General features: G+C 39.6%; 2 protein-coding genes and 1 pseudogene across 3 annotated transcripts; 2 read left to right on the top strand and 1 right to left on the bottom strand.

Moving 5' to 3' along the window:
- Positions 1–214: 214 nt before the first annotated feature.
- On the bottom strand, positions 215–3,567 carry slc25a47a (solute carrier family 25 member 47a). The gene is made up of 6 exons (XM_008398400.2): positions 3,384–3,567; positions 2,918–2,961; positions 2,760–2,831; positions 1,744–1,923; positions 1,330–1,594; positions 215–1,227 (listed from the first exon to the last, which is right to left on the bottom strand). Exons 1-6 carry the CDS (start codon positions 3,418–3,420, stop codon positions 914–916), a joined length of 912 nt encoding a protein of 303 aa, XP_008396622.1. The 5' UTR covers positions 3,421–3,567; the 3' UTR covers positions 215–913.
- Positions 3,568–6,983: 3,416 nt separating this feature from the next.
- LOC103457970 (mitochondrial basic amino acids transporter-like) lies at positions 6,984–7,972 on the top strand (annotated as a pseudogene).
- A 2,923-nt stretch (positions 7,973–10,895) lies between these two features.
- Positions 10,896–16,477, top strand: LOC103457922 (mitochondrial basic amino acids transporter-like). 2 transcript variants are annotated; one of them, XM_008398402.2, is made up of 4 exons: positions 10,896–11,346; positions 12,549–12,657; positions 12,868–12,951; positions 13,213–16,477. In XM_008398402.2, the coding sequence occupies exons 2-4, from the start codon at positions 12,601–12,603 to the stop codon at positions 13,957–13,959; spliced, it is 888 nt and encodes a 295-aa protein (XP_008396624.1). In that variant the 5' UTR covers positions 10,896–11,346; positions 12,549–12,600; the 3' UTR covers positions 13,960–16,477. The 2 variants fall into 2 exon arrangements, with proteins under 2 accessions (XP_008396624.1, XP_008396623.1); XM_008398401.2 differs by having other exon boundaries at positions 10,897–11,346; positions 12,614–12,657.
- The last annotated feature ends 493 nt before the right edge of the window (positions 16,478–16,970 follow it).

Genomic DNA, 16,970 nt, shown 5'->3' with positions numbered 1-16,970 from the left:
GCACTTCAGTCGCTTTTCTTTCCATCATGGCTACTAATGTGTGTTGTCATGGCTCAGCTGCTTCTCCTTTTATCTTCTGACTGCAGCATATTCGATATTCATAACTGCAGACAAACTTAAGTGTTTCCCAGCCAAATATTCCAACTTCTGCTTGTTGACATCTTGAACAAAGTGTAAAACCTCAATGCATTCTTCCAATGCATTGACAAAGAGGTCCGCAAAGTATTGACAAGCTTTATTGCACAAGACATAATAAACATTCATTGTAGTAATAAAAAAATAAACAAGTTACGCATTTCCAACATTTAAAGAACCCTGGCTTGCCTTTGTAACAGAGTCCGCTCCCTTACACCAAGTAATATATTACTCTGATATTAAAATGAAGATATTAATACACGAGTTTAATCCATTGATTAGACAGCAGGTTTCCTCTTTATTAGGCTTAAAAAAAGAGGAAACATTTGCTGTTAGAGTAGAATCTACGCTCCTATTTTTAATGTAGTTCAACTTGTTACAGCCAGTTTCAATATGTTTGAGTCACTTGTAACATTTTGTTTGCAAAAAAGCAGTGGGAGTAAAGTAAAGTAAAGCATGTGGCCTGTTTAGGGACGGATGTCCAATACTGTCCAAACGACTACGGCTGATTCAAGTCACTTCATGGTTGTGAATGAAGTTAAAAATGTCTCAAGTTGTGGAACATTGACGATATATCGCAACAATCAGGTCAAGGATGCCATCTAGTGGCCAGACGGAGTCACATACAGTAACACTTGACAGGTTGAATTTCCCAAAAACACAAAACTGATGTTTTTTGTTTTTGAAAGCATGATATGTAACAGTTTTAGTGATCATCGTGGAGACAGTCACTATTGGAAAACTATATATTTTAGCACTGGGTCAAACGGAGATGTTCCTATTCCAGCCTTATGTGAGGCGAGTCAACGCCTTCCGGTCCAGTCCGAAGGAAACCAGTGAGAACCTCGTACGTGAAGAACACCACCATGTTCACTGGGAATGCACGCAGGCAGTTGATGCCCAGGCTCTTGAAGAAAACCGCAGCTCCCTCGGCTCTCGCCGTCTCCGCGACGCAGTGGAAAAAGCCCCTGTAACGCTTCGGCCCTCGCACGCCGTCCATCTGCAGACGGGCCTTTATCACATCCATGGGCGTTCCGACGAACCATCCCGCCATCCCTGCCACTCCTCCAGCCAGCATCACACCGCTCCAGTCTTAGGGACACAAAACAACATCATCACATCCCACATTTTGATCTGATTCTCGGATTTGAAATGCCTGACAAGGTCGGAAGAAGCTGCCCCCTTTTTACTCACGTAATTTCTCATTGCTGCCGCCTGACATCCACTCAGAGACGGTCGCATAAGTCAAAAAGTAGGTGGCGTACGACGGGGCGTCTCTCAGCATGAGCGGCAGAGCTCCTCTGTAGAGCCCCTTGAGTCCCTCCTCTTTGACGATGCTCAGCAGGCAGTGAACCGGGCCGCGGTATTTTGGTCGGAGCTTGTTGGCTCCTTCTCGCGCCGACTCTGTCTGACACTGCAGACGCACTTTCACTATGTCGCCTGGAGACATGACCGACGTCTGTAGGAAACAGATCGGAGGCACAAGCTTAAAACACCCAAATGAAGTTAAATTTGTTCAGTTTGTGTAAGGATTAATGTTTACTAGTAAGATTAATAAGACACAAGGTAGGTTGTGAACCTGTGGGGTTTTTTTTTGTTTTGTTTTACCTGAGCTACACCTCCCACCATCCCAGCCAAGAAGATTTCCAGTTTGGTGCTTGGACTCCACTCAACTCCCCTCGCCTGCTTCATGCACTGCAGGCAGTTCCTGTAGGTGCCAAACACCACGGAGGACGTCAGCGAGACCGTGGTCAGGGGAAACGACATGCCTTTGAAGAAGCCGTGCACCTGAGCGAACAACGGACGGGAAAGAAAGACAAAAAATATATATTTTACTTCATTTTGCTTGTTCCGACGGTTGCGCTGCTTTGCAATTTACGATTTTATGATTAAAACTCAGAGGTTCACTTGCACTTCTTTGATATTTTGGTAGGAATGCATTTTAAATGACACGACTTTGGTCAAATGGTTTTTGCAACTGTTTCACTGTAAGTTTTCTAAAAAAAGATGACACACTCTTCACTCTTCAATGTGTCCTGGAGTCAACACTTCATAAAACAGAATCCACAAGGCGTCCTACTTAAAGCCCACACGATGTGCAAATGTGTGCTTTTCAAAAAGGATTTACAAAATAAAAAACTTTTGAGTCCCCAGGATTTCATGTTCAACTTGAAAAACAAAATCCTTGTAATTATAGTCTTGTTTTAGTTGTTAGTGTTCTTGTGTAAGTAGTTCAATTAAAACACCTCAATAATTTAGATTTTTTTTTTCACTTTACCAAATTTGCGGTTTTAGTTTTAACTCTAAGATCTTAAGGTGTTAACTGCAAATGTAACTGTGATAATCGATATCTACAATTAAGAAAATAATTGTCACTTCTTTTCTTAAGCAACAATTATTTCCTGTCGGTTTTAAAGAAATAATTTGTGCTGCCGATTAATTTATGTAGGATTCTTGTGTAAATATTGCTATACGGTAAAATAGAGACATTTTGTACTCAAAGTGAAAATCTCACAACGGCCTACAGAGAACCTTAACAATCCATGTCATTATCAGGGCTACTTTTAGATTTACGCCTAATCTAATCAATTTGTGTGTGAATGTCCTGGAAATAATACACTTACCCCTTCTTTCGATATGGTCTCCAGTACACACTGATACACTCCTGTGAACTGTTTCTGAGTTTGGATTCTGACCTAAAAAGGTTAAGAATAACATGAAAATGTATTGATCTAGAAGTCATGCATGTGCCATCAGAGACCGTATCTGAGCCTCACTGTACCTTCACAGTGTCCAGAGGGAAGCCCACAGTGACTCCACATGCCCCTGTCGGTTCGGACCAAGGACAGCACACAGATATATGAGCAAGGTCTCGTTTTCGTTTGTAGTTTGCCAAACATCGCAATCATACGAAACAGGTCAGCATGGAAAGGGACATGCGACTCATCTTTTCCATTTGGAATCAAGCTGTTATTAATTCAGCCTAACAGAAACGAAATGTTGACTGACTATGTCTGCATTGTTACGTCTGCCTTTAGGTAGCAAAGCCAAACCTGCACAGGTTTTAAAACTAGCTTAAACGTGAAGAAAGAAATTGTAAAAAAAAAAAAAAAAAGACGTCGTGTCACAACTAATCTGATCTTTGCATGTGTCGTTACGTGTTTATCACACACTGACAGCGGCTAGCCATTTAGCAACAGCACTTAACGCTAACAAACCAACGTGGCGAGATTAGTTTTACCCGTTACCTGCAACAGATCCGGACACGAAGTCCACGATATGCATCTTGTCGAGTGATCAAGCCATGTGTGCACTGAAACTCGACCGGTAACCTTGACTGCTTTGCTGTTACGTGACAGCCGGTGTTGTGTCGCGTCAAGCGTCGAGATGTTTCCGAAACCATTTGCGCTTCTACGCGGTATTTTACGGTTATTATTATTATTTATTTTTTAACGCCACGGTGCATTCAAGTTAGCTCGTACATTTTACAATTCAATCTCTAATCTCCGGACTTGATATGAAATAAACTACTATTTAAATTGATATCACTGACCATTTCAAATTGTAAATAGTTTTTTTTTTTTACCTGGACAAATTAATTCTGACCAGGTCAGTAAATTTCAAAACATGCCTAGAAATGTGGATACAGTTGTTCAGGCATTTTGAATTCAGTTTGTTTTGTTGCTGCCACATGCAAAGATTTAAACAACTGAATTGAATTTAAAAAAATGACATTTTTATTAACTTGATAGTCAGAAGGAATAAATAGCATTTTGTAGACTTTACATTACTGATATCAAGTTTTCTGAAGACCTGATCTGACGACTTCCATCCTGAAGAGGGCGCAGTAGAGACTGTACTTCGTGGTGTTTCTCAGGAAGAACAACCTGAGCACTGAGGTCTTGGTGCACAGAATCGCTGCTCTATGGAGTTGGTGTTCAGCCTTGGCTTCTCACTGTGGTTCTCCAGCGGCACTGCGGCAGAGGGGAAGCAGCTCCAAAGGATCATCCACACTGCAAAGAGACTGACTGGCTGCCCTCCTCCATCTGTGGAGGAGGTCTAAGGGACCTGCTGCCTCCAGAAAGCCCACAGCATAACCAGGGACCCTTCACACCTGGTCACCACCTCTTCAAACTCTTACTCTCAAGGAGGTTGTGTTGGTTTGTTTCCACTATATTTTACATTTATTTTAAAATACTTATGTATTTATTTGCAGCGCCTTGGAGAGTTGGTGTTTTTTTTAATTTTTTATTTGACAATAAAGGAATTCTGATTCTACCAGGGACTTACTCTACTCAGTATGCAAACATTAGCAGGTAAGCTAAAATTAGCTAAAACGCTGCTACTAGGATGGGGCTTATCACAGGCGCATTGACTAATATCGAGTTACGTTATTTAGTATGTAAAGCTTAACATTTATATTAAATGGAAACATCAGCTTAAATGCTGCCATTAGTCTGTGTGTTTGTCACTAGCATGTTGACCTTCTGTTATGTTGGTGCTACCACCAGAGCGTGTGCTATCTCAAGCATGGGAGCCTATGTCCTATGCCCTTTATTTTGTAGGGTATGTGTAGGTCTTATTTTGAAAATCTAGTTGTCAGTTTAGACTGTAGACTGTCCAAGGATCAGGAGTTACATGGAACCTTCTTCATTTGGTCTTCTGCCACCTTGCCTTTTGGCAGGGTTTTCCTCCCAATCTGGAAAGACTTGGGTAGAGTTCATTGTGATGATGAACTCTACCCAAGTCAGTGTTCTGTCGCTATGGTAATTAATGACGATCTGTCAATTGGCACAAAGAATTTGATCTTTCTGAGCCACTTTGACACAAATAACTGGTCCATTCAGGAAGTGTAAGAAGTAATGGAAAAATGTTCAAAATGCGTACCAAGTCCTTCTCTTGTTTTCAGTTGTCCCGCCATTCACATCTGTACCTCAAGCAAAGTGAAAGCACAGATGAGAGAGAGATAGAGAGAGACAGATGGTGTGCGGACTAGAGCAACTTAGAAAAGATTATATGGAAGAGATAACATGACCATAGATCAAGTTGTGGAAAAAAATGTAAAAGACGTTTGTAAATCATCTTCACTTCTCAACAGAGCACGGAAGAATCTCCAAACTGAAAGTGGAATGGTGTTTCAACTTTAAAAATTAAGAATACAACGTTCAAATGTGCTGTAGTACAAATACAGACTTCAGATCACATTCAAATCTTAGAGTCATTTCAAAATACCACCATTCTTCAGTGCACCATATGGGGAGCTATAGGGTGTCACCATGGACATTAATCTGAATTAGGTTCCATATGCACATGAAACTAAATTATAATAACACCTTGCACAAAGACGAGTGAAAAGTCCTCATATAAACAAATGGAAACATTTGTAGTATGTTTAACTTCTTATGTGTACACAGAAGCTAATTCAGATTAATTTGTATAACCACATTCCTCAGTTTACACATGTGAGCCAACAAATGACAAGTGATGCGCCTCGATCGAGGTATCAGCGTTTTCTCTTCACTCTTACTGGAGATAAACTTGCAAACAGATCCGCCCCTCTGGAGTTACCAGTTCCTGAAACAAAACGTGAAATGATTCGAACAGACTACCAGCAGGACAGAGGTTAACAGCATGATTGTCAGTGTTTGATAAAGTATTATATTAAAAGGTTTTTGGTAGTCTCTGCCATTAGCAATCACAACAATAACTCCAAGAAGCTGCAGAAAAACGATGGACTTTGTGGCTGGATGCATAGGAGGTACGTTACTACAGCTGGGATCCATCCTGTGGGCTGTCAGCTGCTCCTGATGGACGAGCAAGTTAAAAACGCTTATTTCAAATTCTTAAGTACACGGCACAAATTGTATGTCTTGAGTCACACTTTAAAAAAAAAATTATCTTAAACTTGCAGTTTTGCCCCAAACAGTGCAAAACAAATCTGCATACCTATGTCAGAGAAAAAAATAACTTGTGAATATTTCAGTCACAGACACAAAACTATGCTGCTACACTTCACAGATTGTAAAGTATGGTTCACCAATTAGTTTCAAAATAGAAAACTTAGTTCCTTCACATTTAAAACAAATCCTTTGCAATATCTAGATACCAAAAGTAAAATGGTTATTACATGCTCCTTAATCAGATTTTGTACGTTTGTTAACTTATGTTTATTTTGATCAGCTAGGAGGATGTAAAAGTAAAAATCTTCTCATCCAGGTCAGGCTGCAAGTCCAGAGGTTCGATAAGCCGCTTTATCGTGGAACGTTTCACTGTTTCCAGTCCATCGTAAGACAGGAGTCGGTAAGTCAATTCAGTTCACTTTACTTGTCAAGTTCTTTAGCGTCTCATAAAAAAAAACAAAAAACTGACAGTTAATCATGCCTATGATTGCTTTTTTTATGCAAGTGTTTCAGAGTTTTTAAATCCATTTTATCAAAGTCTCAAAATTAGCTGAATTCATTGGTCAGAATCGCATAAAGACAGTAACAAAGTCGGCCTTCTATCGCCATCGCCAGAAGAACAGATTAGAGGACTGATGTCTCAGTGAGATCTAGAGAATCTCATCCATGCGTTCATCTTTAGTCACACTGATTACTGCAACAGCGGTAATCAGTTGCAGTAATCAGTGTAAAAAATCAGTCAGACAGCTGTAGCCTATCCAGAACACTGCTGCCTGTGTTCTCACTAAAACCAGGAAGTTAACACCAGTTCTACAGCCCCTTCACCGGCTCCCCGTAGCTCAGAGAATAGACTTTAATAGACAGTTTATAAATCACTGAATGGCTTTGCTTTGCTGTTTTATCAACCTTCCACACCTCTCTTGTCTTCTGGTTCTGCTCTGCATCACCATGACCGCAATCAAACATGGAGAGGTATAATTTAGCCATACTCATCAAAATATAATCTCTGTTCAATCGTTGATGGTGTCTTCTTTATAACTTGGTAATTTTCAGTTTTTATTATGTGAAGCACCTTGAACTGTCTTGCTGCTGATGTGCTGTACAAAGAAAGTTGTCTCAACTTGACAGCACTGACTCTTTAAGTTCAATGAACAGAATATGGATAAAAATAAGATCCAGGATTAGCCCCTGATGCCACTGCTGATGTTTTCTGCAGGTGTTTGGTTTATATAAAGACATTGGATCTCTTAGAAGTCGTCTTCTAAGAAGCTGTACAAGAACTCCCTGGACTGTTTGTTGCACATCTACAGACGAGAGGGTCTGAGGGGCATCAACAGAGGAATGGTCACCACGCTCGTCCGTGAAGCGCCTGCCTTCGGCATGTATTTCTGGACCTACGCCGTGCTGACACAGAGCCTGGGCTGTGAGCCCAACGACAGCTATGTGATCCCCAAACTGCTGTTTTCTGGCGGATAGTTGATGAACCACCACCATCACCTCGTGGTTCATCAACTATCCAGTAGATGTGATCAAATCTCGGCTGCAGGCGGACGGGGTGGGTGGAGTCAACCAGTACAGCTGCATTGCAGATTGCGTATGACAGAGCGTGAGGAAGGAGGGCTACATGGTGTTCACGCGAAGCCTCACCTCCACGCTGCTACGAGCCTTCCCCGTGAACGCAGCCATCTTCGCCACCGTCAGCTTGGTGCTGATGCACGCCCGCGGTGAGGAGGAGGGCCCAAAAAACTGAACTGGCTCATCCCGACCAACACATGTATACTTCCAGGGTGTAACTGTAGAGGTCTAACCCTCAGCCATTAAAGGGTTAGCATTATGTATTGTCCTGGCACATACTGCCATTGTCACAATGGCCCCATTGAGCCGTTATGCAATAAAATAGCAAAACCTGTTATAAAAATACTCTCCATATCAAATATGACTCAAAAGAAATTTGACTTTGTAATTCAGTGCCTTAAAATTGGGCCTCTGTCTCTTTCTGAAACTCCGCCTACAGGAAGTCATCACAACAATGCTCCTCTATTAATCCTTTACCAATGTTTTTAACAACACTGGGTTTTTTCACACCTGATAGGTTCGACTGGGGTCCAGAACTGCAACATTTGTTACATTTTCAGCTGCTGTGTTTCGCATTCACACTGCACTGTGTCAAACAATCCAAACTATCTGAGAAACCTCTTTCCCGCGTCGCCTGTGGTGACGCTGCACCACGAACTACTGAAGGAATCCCAACTAAACCTCTGAAGAAGACCAGCGCAACTTCCTTCTTCATAAAATGTAAACAAAAATGGAGTGGTGTCAGAGGTTAACGGTTGTACGATTTACCCATTTATATACATTGGTGGTTTTTTTACATCGCCAGTTAGCCGCTAACGCTAGCACCGCTCCCGGCGCCGTTAGGACGCAGTAAGTCATGTCCACTAAACCAGACTGTTCCAATGCGGGATGAACAGGAATATGCCACAAAAATGATCATAGTGCCCTTATTTCTTACCCGATTTCTGTAACTATGGCTTAAATTAAAGCTGAGAAAATTGCCGATGTTTTGATAGGTAAAATATTTTTCGTCCCTTGATATAAATCTATAAACAGTTTTGTTTCTGTCACGAAGCAAGTTGCTCTTTTATATTAATGTCACACAATTACCGCTGTTAAAATTAGCTTGTCAAAATGTAACAAACCATGACTCAAACAACACTTTATGAAATATGTCATCCTATTTGCTGATTGTTATGAATATATATTCAAACAAACAAGGCAATTAGTCCAGTTTTTGTCACATATTAAAGGTTTTAAAAATGACAGCAGCTGCAGTGGGCCACAGCAAAGGGAACAATATCTTGTCTATTAATAAAAAAAAAAAACAAAGTTCAAAGGAAAACTGTTACCAGACATATTTTGTGCACAGCCACATCATCATTAACAAAGCAGCTTTCGATTAGTTGCTCTGCAGGAAACGCTCCACAAGAGTCCTCTCTTGGGATTTGTAAGCCTCCTTATGTTTTGTATTCGAAGGTCAACCTCTCAAGACAGAATAAAGAAGAAGCCCTCTCAGATGTAAACATCTTTTTGAAAGCATTTGGCTGTCATCCTGAGAGAACAGCTGATTGCTGATCAGCACAGTTGAAGGTTGTTCAGAGTGTGTGGCTCGGAGAGCGTTTACTTATTTGTGAATAAAAAAAAACATGGTTCTGTAATGTTTGAAAATCCTTAGAAAAAGACTGAAAAGAGAGTATTCAGAGAAATTAAATGTTATTATCATTGACCATTATTGTAACACTTGAAAATAAATACAGGCAAATCGGTTGTATCTTTGGACAGTTTGAAAAATAGCATTTTCTATTCTCTAACAGGGTGTAGGTTTAGTTTTGTTGTCGTAAATAATTTAAAGTTTAGTAAGAAACATTGTAATTTGAGAAAGATTTGGTTTGATTTAGCATTGTTTCTAATTTTGATCTTGAATGGAATCCGCTGGGAAAGTCAGTCTTTTAGAAAACCTATTACCTACTAATTTAATTCCACGAAGACAGTAATAGAATCTGAACTTTTCTAAATTTTGAAATTATTCTGCCACAACTCTTTTGGGTTGTAGGATCTACTGGAAGGGGAAGAGGCCTCATCGTAAAGACTAAAGCTGAACTTGAAGGCAATGTAACTGCAGTTAAAACCACATATTTAGATAAACCAAAAAAAACGACACCCAAACATTGTTTTCTCACGGTCTGAAGTTATATCTGAAGTAAGTGAGAACAGAATTAATCTGATGTATAGTTATGTATTTATCATCACTATTATACAGTGGTTAAGATATTAAACTACTACTACAAATCAAATGTTAACAAACCAGTGTGGCGAGATTACTTTTATCCATTTTATGCAACCGACACAAGAAATCCACGATGTGCATCTTGTCTAGTGTGCACTGAAACTCGACCAGTAACCTTGACTGATTTGCTGTTACTTAACAGAAGGTGTTCTGTCTATCTGCTGCCATCTAGCGTCAAGATGTTTCTAAACCATTTGAGCTTCTTACTGGCATGTTACGGTTACGCTTTGATGGTGCATTCAAGTTAGCTCGTACATTTTAAATCCAAATTGAAATAACCCCAAAATCTAATAAACTGCTATTTAAATTGATGTAACTGACCATTTCAAATTGTACATTGTTTTTCTTAAATGATTCAATCTCACCAGCCCCACAAATTTCAACACAGCCCTAAAAATATGGATACACTTATTCAGGCATTTTGAATTCAGTTTGTTTATGTAGCTGCTGAATAGTAATTGACCAAATGCAGTCTTAACGGGATTGAATAAAAATGACATTTTGATTAACCTGATATATTTCTCTCATAAACATGATTGCCACATTTGTTGACATTTTCAGAAAGAATAAGTGTGTCGGTTAAGTCTGTCTATGAAATAGAAAATCTTAAAAGTATTTCATAATACTTCCGTATGTGAATGCACCATATGATATTCTACAAGGTACTTTATGGTGGCACGATTCCATAAAACACCGTGTAGAAGCGCAATGATGTGACAGCAACCGGTGCGGAAACATGTTTTCACATTAGAACTTACTATGATACAACACCATGAGCCTTATGAACCTTATTTTTCTCTCTATATGAATGTTGCACAATCTTTGTCATTCGTGCTAGAGATTTGTAAAATAAATAAAGTGTTCTAAATGTATTAGTCACAGCAAACCAAATTGAACATCACTAGACCACGTCCCTTAGTTTAGACGTGTGAGCCAATAGATGACAAGTAATACACCTCGAGCGAGGTGTCGGCGTTTTCTCTTCGCTCTGATTGGACAGAAACTTTAGCCCGCGTTAGAAGATCCGCCCCTCTAGAGTTACCGCTTCCTGTAACAAAATCTCTGTAACTGAAACGATTCGCATTGGCTACCAGTAGCACAGCTGTTTTTAGAGGCCGTGCATGTCATCTAGTGGGCTTTATCTGGAAAAAAAAAAAAAAAAAAAAAAAAACAGAGGACAAGAGATCAGAAAACGTAGCTATTTTTGCGTCCGTAAGCCATTAAAGTGAATCCTTAACCAGCTCGCCGGTTCTGTTGGCTAACTGGCGGTCTCAGCTAACGTTGGTTCATTAGCTTTAATAAACACCCAGATATCATTACAGTAAGGTTAACAGTATAGTTGTCAGTGTTTGATTAAAGCATTATATTTAAAGGTTTTTGATAGTTTATGTCATTAGCAACAACAGACAATAACGTCCTCAACAAGCTGCATAAAGATGATGGACTTCGTGGCTGGATGCATAGGAGGTAAGTTACTACAGCTGGGATCCATCCTACGGGCTGTCAGCTGCTCCTGATGGAAATCTGGTTGAAAGCACTGATTATATTCATTAAGTTAACAGTAAAGTTACGGGGTCGAGTAAATGTTGTTTTATGTGACTGCTATCCGTTTCATGAAGTGCTTTATATCCATGGATTGGTAATTATTTGCTATTTTAATGGTCAAAAATGCAATAAAACTGTTGGATAAATGCACTCGGTGGACATTTTTCTAAAAGTGACAGACAAAGCACCATCCAGTGTGTCCAAATGAAAGAAAGTTATGTGTCCTTTTCCCAGTTTACTGTAGAGGCACAACTCTGTCAGGTTTTCCTCTATAAATGCATCATGTAACAAACAGCTGATAATGTAGGGTGAACTAGTGTTTATTTACAGTGCGAGTCATGAGTGAGTCTGCCAAAGAGGAGTTGTGCATATAAACAGAAAATAATGCACAAAAAAATGACAATTAGGAGACCATAGTTTAGATTGTGTACTGCAGTATTTAATAAACAGCTACTACTACTTGTTTCATATTTTTTATATTCATGTTTGATATAATTTGTCACTAATGGTACCGTATTAAATTACATGCTGTATGAGTACAGTTTTCTGTAGCTTCAAGCCTTTCATTTAGGCTTAAAATATTTTTAAAGAGAAAGTAATTGAATTTTTATTTCATATATGTGAAAACTGAAATAACCCCCCCCCCAAAAAAAACCCCCACAAACTTGTGTTACACCATCCTCATGTGGTGCACAGGTGTGTTAAGTAACATTAGAAGCCATGCAAAAGAAAAGTACAAGGTATTGAGGGCCAGTGAGTTGGCAATGGGCCCAGTATGTTGTTCCTGGAGGATGAGGTGATACTCTAAAAATAAAACCACACTAAATGTTTTGCCTCTTACAGATTGTTTGACTAGGCTAAAGAGAGCTTGTAAAGTTTATGAGTAGATGGCCAAAAATATTACAAAAGTTCAACTCTGAGAGTGAAGTCAGGGCCATCGGTGGCCAGCACTATGTCTTCTTCTTGTCTATACACGAACAATCGTTTGCAAAAGTATTCATACCCGTTTAAACTTCTTTATAATTTTCCCACTCTGTGAACATCTAAAAAGTTTATCTGAATATTATTTGACATATGAAGTAATGCGAAGTGAAAACATTTTTTAGTGTTTTTCTCTCTTATAGGATTTCGTCCTGACAGAAAGAATCAGATGCTCCAAATCGTTAATTGCTTGACATGTTGTCCTCAGGTGTTGTTGGAGTCTTGGTCGGACACCCGTTTGACACAGTGAAGGTAAGAAGTGCATCAGATTCTTTACATATATTTCAGAACCCCCCTCCCCCAAAAAAAAAAAACATGTACATCTCAATAAACCTAATTTCTTTACATTTTAAATAAATCCATCGAAATATCTAGACGTCATAAGTAAAATGGTTTCGCCATGCTCTTGAATCGCATTTTGTACTTTTGTTAACTTTAAAGTAAAAAAGTCTTCTCATCCAGGTCAGGCTGCAGGTCCAGAGGTTCGATAAGCCGCTTTATCGTGGAACGTTTCACTGTTTCCAGTCCATCATTAGACAGGAGACGGTAAGTCAATTCAGTTCACTTCATTTCTCAAGTTCTCATGAAAAACACTGAAAAGCAATCATGGCTATGATAAGAACCACGCGTGTTTTAGACGTTTTATGTCCATGCTGTTTGACGTTTTCAGATTAGTTGAATTCACTGGTTCAGGATAGGGAGTGGTCGCAAATTTAATTATTTGGTTCTTTAAGTTCAAGGAACAGAATATGGATAAAAATAAGATCCAGGATTAGCCCCTGATGCCACTGCTGATGTTTTCTGCAGGTGTTTGGTTTATATAAAGGCATTGGATCTCCCATGATGGGCCTGACATTCATCAATGCGATAGTGTTTGGTGTCCAGGGCAACACCATGCGTATGCTTGGAGAGGACACTCCCACAAACCAGTTTCTGGCCGGTGCCGCCGCAGGAATCTTACAGTCCGTCATCTGCTGCCCCATGGAGCTAGCTAAGACCCGTATGCAAATGCAGGACACCGGGCAGAAGAAGTCGTCTTCTAAGAAGCTGTACAAGAACTCCCTGGACTGTTTGTGGCACATCTACAGACGAGAAGGTCTGAGGGGCATCAACAGAGGAATGGTCACCACGCTCGTCCGTGAAGCGCCTGGCTTCGGCGTGTACTTCTGGTCCTACGCCGTGCTGACGCAGAGCCTGGGTTGTGAGCCCAGCGACCGCTACATGATCCCCAAACTGCTGTTTTCCGGCGGCATGGCCGGCATCGCCTCGTGGATCGTCACCTATCCCGCAGATGTGATCAAATCTCGGCTGCAGGCGGACGGGGTGGGCGGAGTCAACCAGTACAGCAGCATCGCAGATTGCGTACGACAGAGCGTGAGGAAGGAGGGCTACATGGTGTTCACGCGAGGCCTCACCTCCACGGTGATACGAGCCTTCCCCGTGAACGCAGCCACCTTCGCCACCGTCACGCTGGTGCTGACGTACGCCCGCGGTGAGGAGGAGGGTCCTGAAGAGTGCGAGCCGCGTCATCCCGACCGGCACGAGTCGGGATGACGAATCGCCTGTAGCTGCGAGAGGTCTGAGCCTTGGCTTCGGCCCTTCAAAAACGCATGAAATTGACAAGTGAGGACCCCATTAATGCTCTACGACTCCGTTACCGTAGATCAGCCGTTCCCAGCTGTGAGTCTCTGAATGTCTCGTATAAATAAGGACTCTTTTTGAAGAAGGGACTGTGAGATGTATTTTATTTTTGTTAACTTATATTCCTGTTTGTAACTCCAGATATTAAGAAACAAACAGAATGAAATTGCTTCTGAAGAGATTAGAGATATATATCTAACAGATGTGTAGCTTATATTCTTATAAACATATAAAAAAAAAACCCACAAATTTGATGGAGTTTCCAGGTCGTTTGTACAGTTTGAAGTCCCTTATATATTTAACATATCTTGAGATGTGTGTTTTGCAATGTGTCTGTATACCAATCATTTTACTATTTGTTTTCTTTTTTTAAATCTTTTTATTTTTGGAAACATTTTCCTGCCTTATTGAATGTTTATATCTGGCCCAAGGCGTCGCTCGAGTTTTACATGAGCTTTGAGAAACTGTAGCAAATAATAAATGTGCGGAACGTTTATCTAACCAGAACAACGTCACAGCTGTAGTATCGTCATCATCACTGCGTCTCTGTTGGCTCTACAGTAGTATCCACTGTAGACAATATCCCGTCTGGTATGAACGAACATCCAGAGTTTGCTTTGGTTTCTGTAGATGTTTGGTGTTTGTTACGTTTTATGCTTTGTTCTACCAGAAAATGTGAAGATTTCTTACTGTAATTCAGCTGCTGTATCGAAGGTCCAGATGTGAAATGTGGAACAATGCACTGTCCTTATTTATTTATTTTTTTATTTTTTCATTTTGTTCAATAAGTTTAAAAGTTGCACACGTATTTATATATTTATTTGTTGTTGGTGACCGTGGTAAAGAAACGTGGCTCAGTTTTGATTATCACAGTTCCGGTTGTTCTTTTTTTTTTTAAATGAATGATTTTATTTTATTTTCTTGCATGCTTTTCCTGACCTGCAGATCAACATGCATGCATGTTACTTGAGTTGCATGTTATTCTGTCTTCCCCTCTGTATCTCATATTTATACCCTGGAGATACAAGGAAGTCACAGTTACTCATTGATCGTTCCAGAACAGCTTTGTAAATCATTCATCTTAAGACGATGGTTTTGGCGCCATTGGAGATTTCTCTTAAAAAATGATCTTTATTTTAAGGATTTTCACACCTTTTCATCAGGGCAAATAATACATGCACTAGTTTTAAGACCTCTTACCTTTTTAACTTTGAAAAGTGTTGCTTTTTTTTTTTCTTTTTTTGTTGCTCTTCCGTTCCTTGTTATCTCCCCACAGCATGTTGCCGCTGCTGTTCAAGGTGATGCACAGTGTTAATTTTCCTGCTATGCATCGCATTTTGCACGCAAGACAAAAGAGAGGATGTTGTCAGAGTTTGATTCTAAGAGACGAGAAATGAGACGTGCAAATGTGTGCTGTAAATCCCTTACTTTGGAAGTTTTATTTATTTAAAAGGCTCCTAAAAGTCATTCCTGTTGGCTTAAATGTGGTTCTGTTTTGGGTCATGACATAATCTGCAAAGGGAGGGAATGCCAACACGAAAAAAATAAAAAAACACTTGAAGTTATAATTTCCAGCTATACAAAACTGCTGCACTTTATCTGTATCAGAGATTAAATCACACTGCAGTTTTTCATCTGTAACAAGCACCTGAAAGTTTCATTGAAGGATAGCAACTGACTTCTTTCTTTGTGTGTGTGTGTGTGTGCGCGTGTGCGTGCGTGTGTGTGTGTGCGTGTGCGTGTGTGTGTGTGCCTATTGCACAAATTGTTTTGTATTTAAAATGAACACGTTTTCCTTTCAAACGGCAGGCCAATGTGACTCTGTCAGACTGCTGGACACTGTTTGCTGAAAGGCTGTTTGAAGTCGTACAGTTTATGAAACGTAAAAGTTGCTGCCGCTTGTGTATGAAACTCTCCTGTTTGGAGATTAGAAAGTCCCAGCTGCACTAAAACCTCAAGGATGTTGAATGTAAGTGGCCTGTATTCACATACAGCCGGTCCTGGATGGAGATGTAAATATTTTTATTTTTTACATTGTTTTGGGAATTTCTGACCTCCAAGTAAAAAAAAAAAAATGTTGATGTTTAATTATCTTAAATGCTGCTGAAATGCTTGATTATAATCCCAGCTCATTGTGTTTAAGGGCAATGAAGAAAGCAGTTTCTTCCTATTCCCACCTCTGTGACAATACTGTGCGAGTGTTGTCACAATGATGACACAGAGCCAATCCAGCCGACGTGAGAGAAGCAATATGTACAGGATTAAATAGTAAAAATAGGAGACTTATTTTCAAGTATGGCATATAATTTTCCATGAATGATTTTGGTCAGTTTGAGCTTCCTCTTGTAGATGTTTTATTAGACACTGATGACATATTTTTGTCACGCAGAACCTGTTTGTGTCCGAGAGGGAATAAAAATAATTAACCAGCTTTTTGTGACTTTTATTTCAACATTCATTTCATACTAAAAATATATATATTTTCAGTTACTACCACTAATTAGCAGAACACATTGGTGCCATTTTCAGTTTGCTCTGAACAAGAGGTTCAAATGTTGCTTTGAAACGGGTTCATTGTTACAGCTGAGTAAATGAAACTGAAAAAGTAAACAGCAGCTTGATTTTCCTTTTTTTTTTACAGCTAAATGCAAACAAATCTTAAAATAAAACTAAATCTCATTAGATAAAGTGAAACTTTAAAGAACAGATTTTCATGCAAATATTTTTTATACAATATGTGAATCTTGAACGCCCTCTAGTGATAAAAGATGGGAAATGAAAACCACTTTCAAATACTAAATAAATGAAAAACTAAAATGTAATGCTATTTGCACTGTAAATGTAGGCAAAGGTAACATAAGTGTACAATTTTAATATTTATTTAATAATTTTTACATTTGGTTATTTTGATTTGTATTATATAT

This window comes from Poecilia reticulata, linkage group LG21 (genome assembly GCF_000633615.1).
Source record: "Poecilia reticulata strain Guanapo linkage group LG21, Guppy_female_1.0+MT, whole genome shotgun sequence".
In the NCBI taxonomy this organism is placed as follows: Eukaryota; Metazoa; Chordata; class Actinopteri; order Cyprinodontiformes; family Poeciliidae; genus Poecilia; species Poecilia reticulata.
This window is presented reverse-complemented; position numbering and strand designations above follow the sequence as displayed.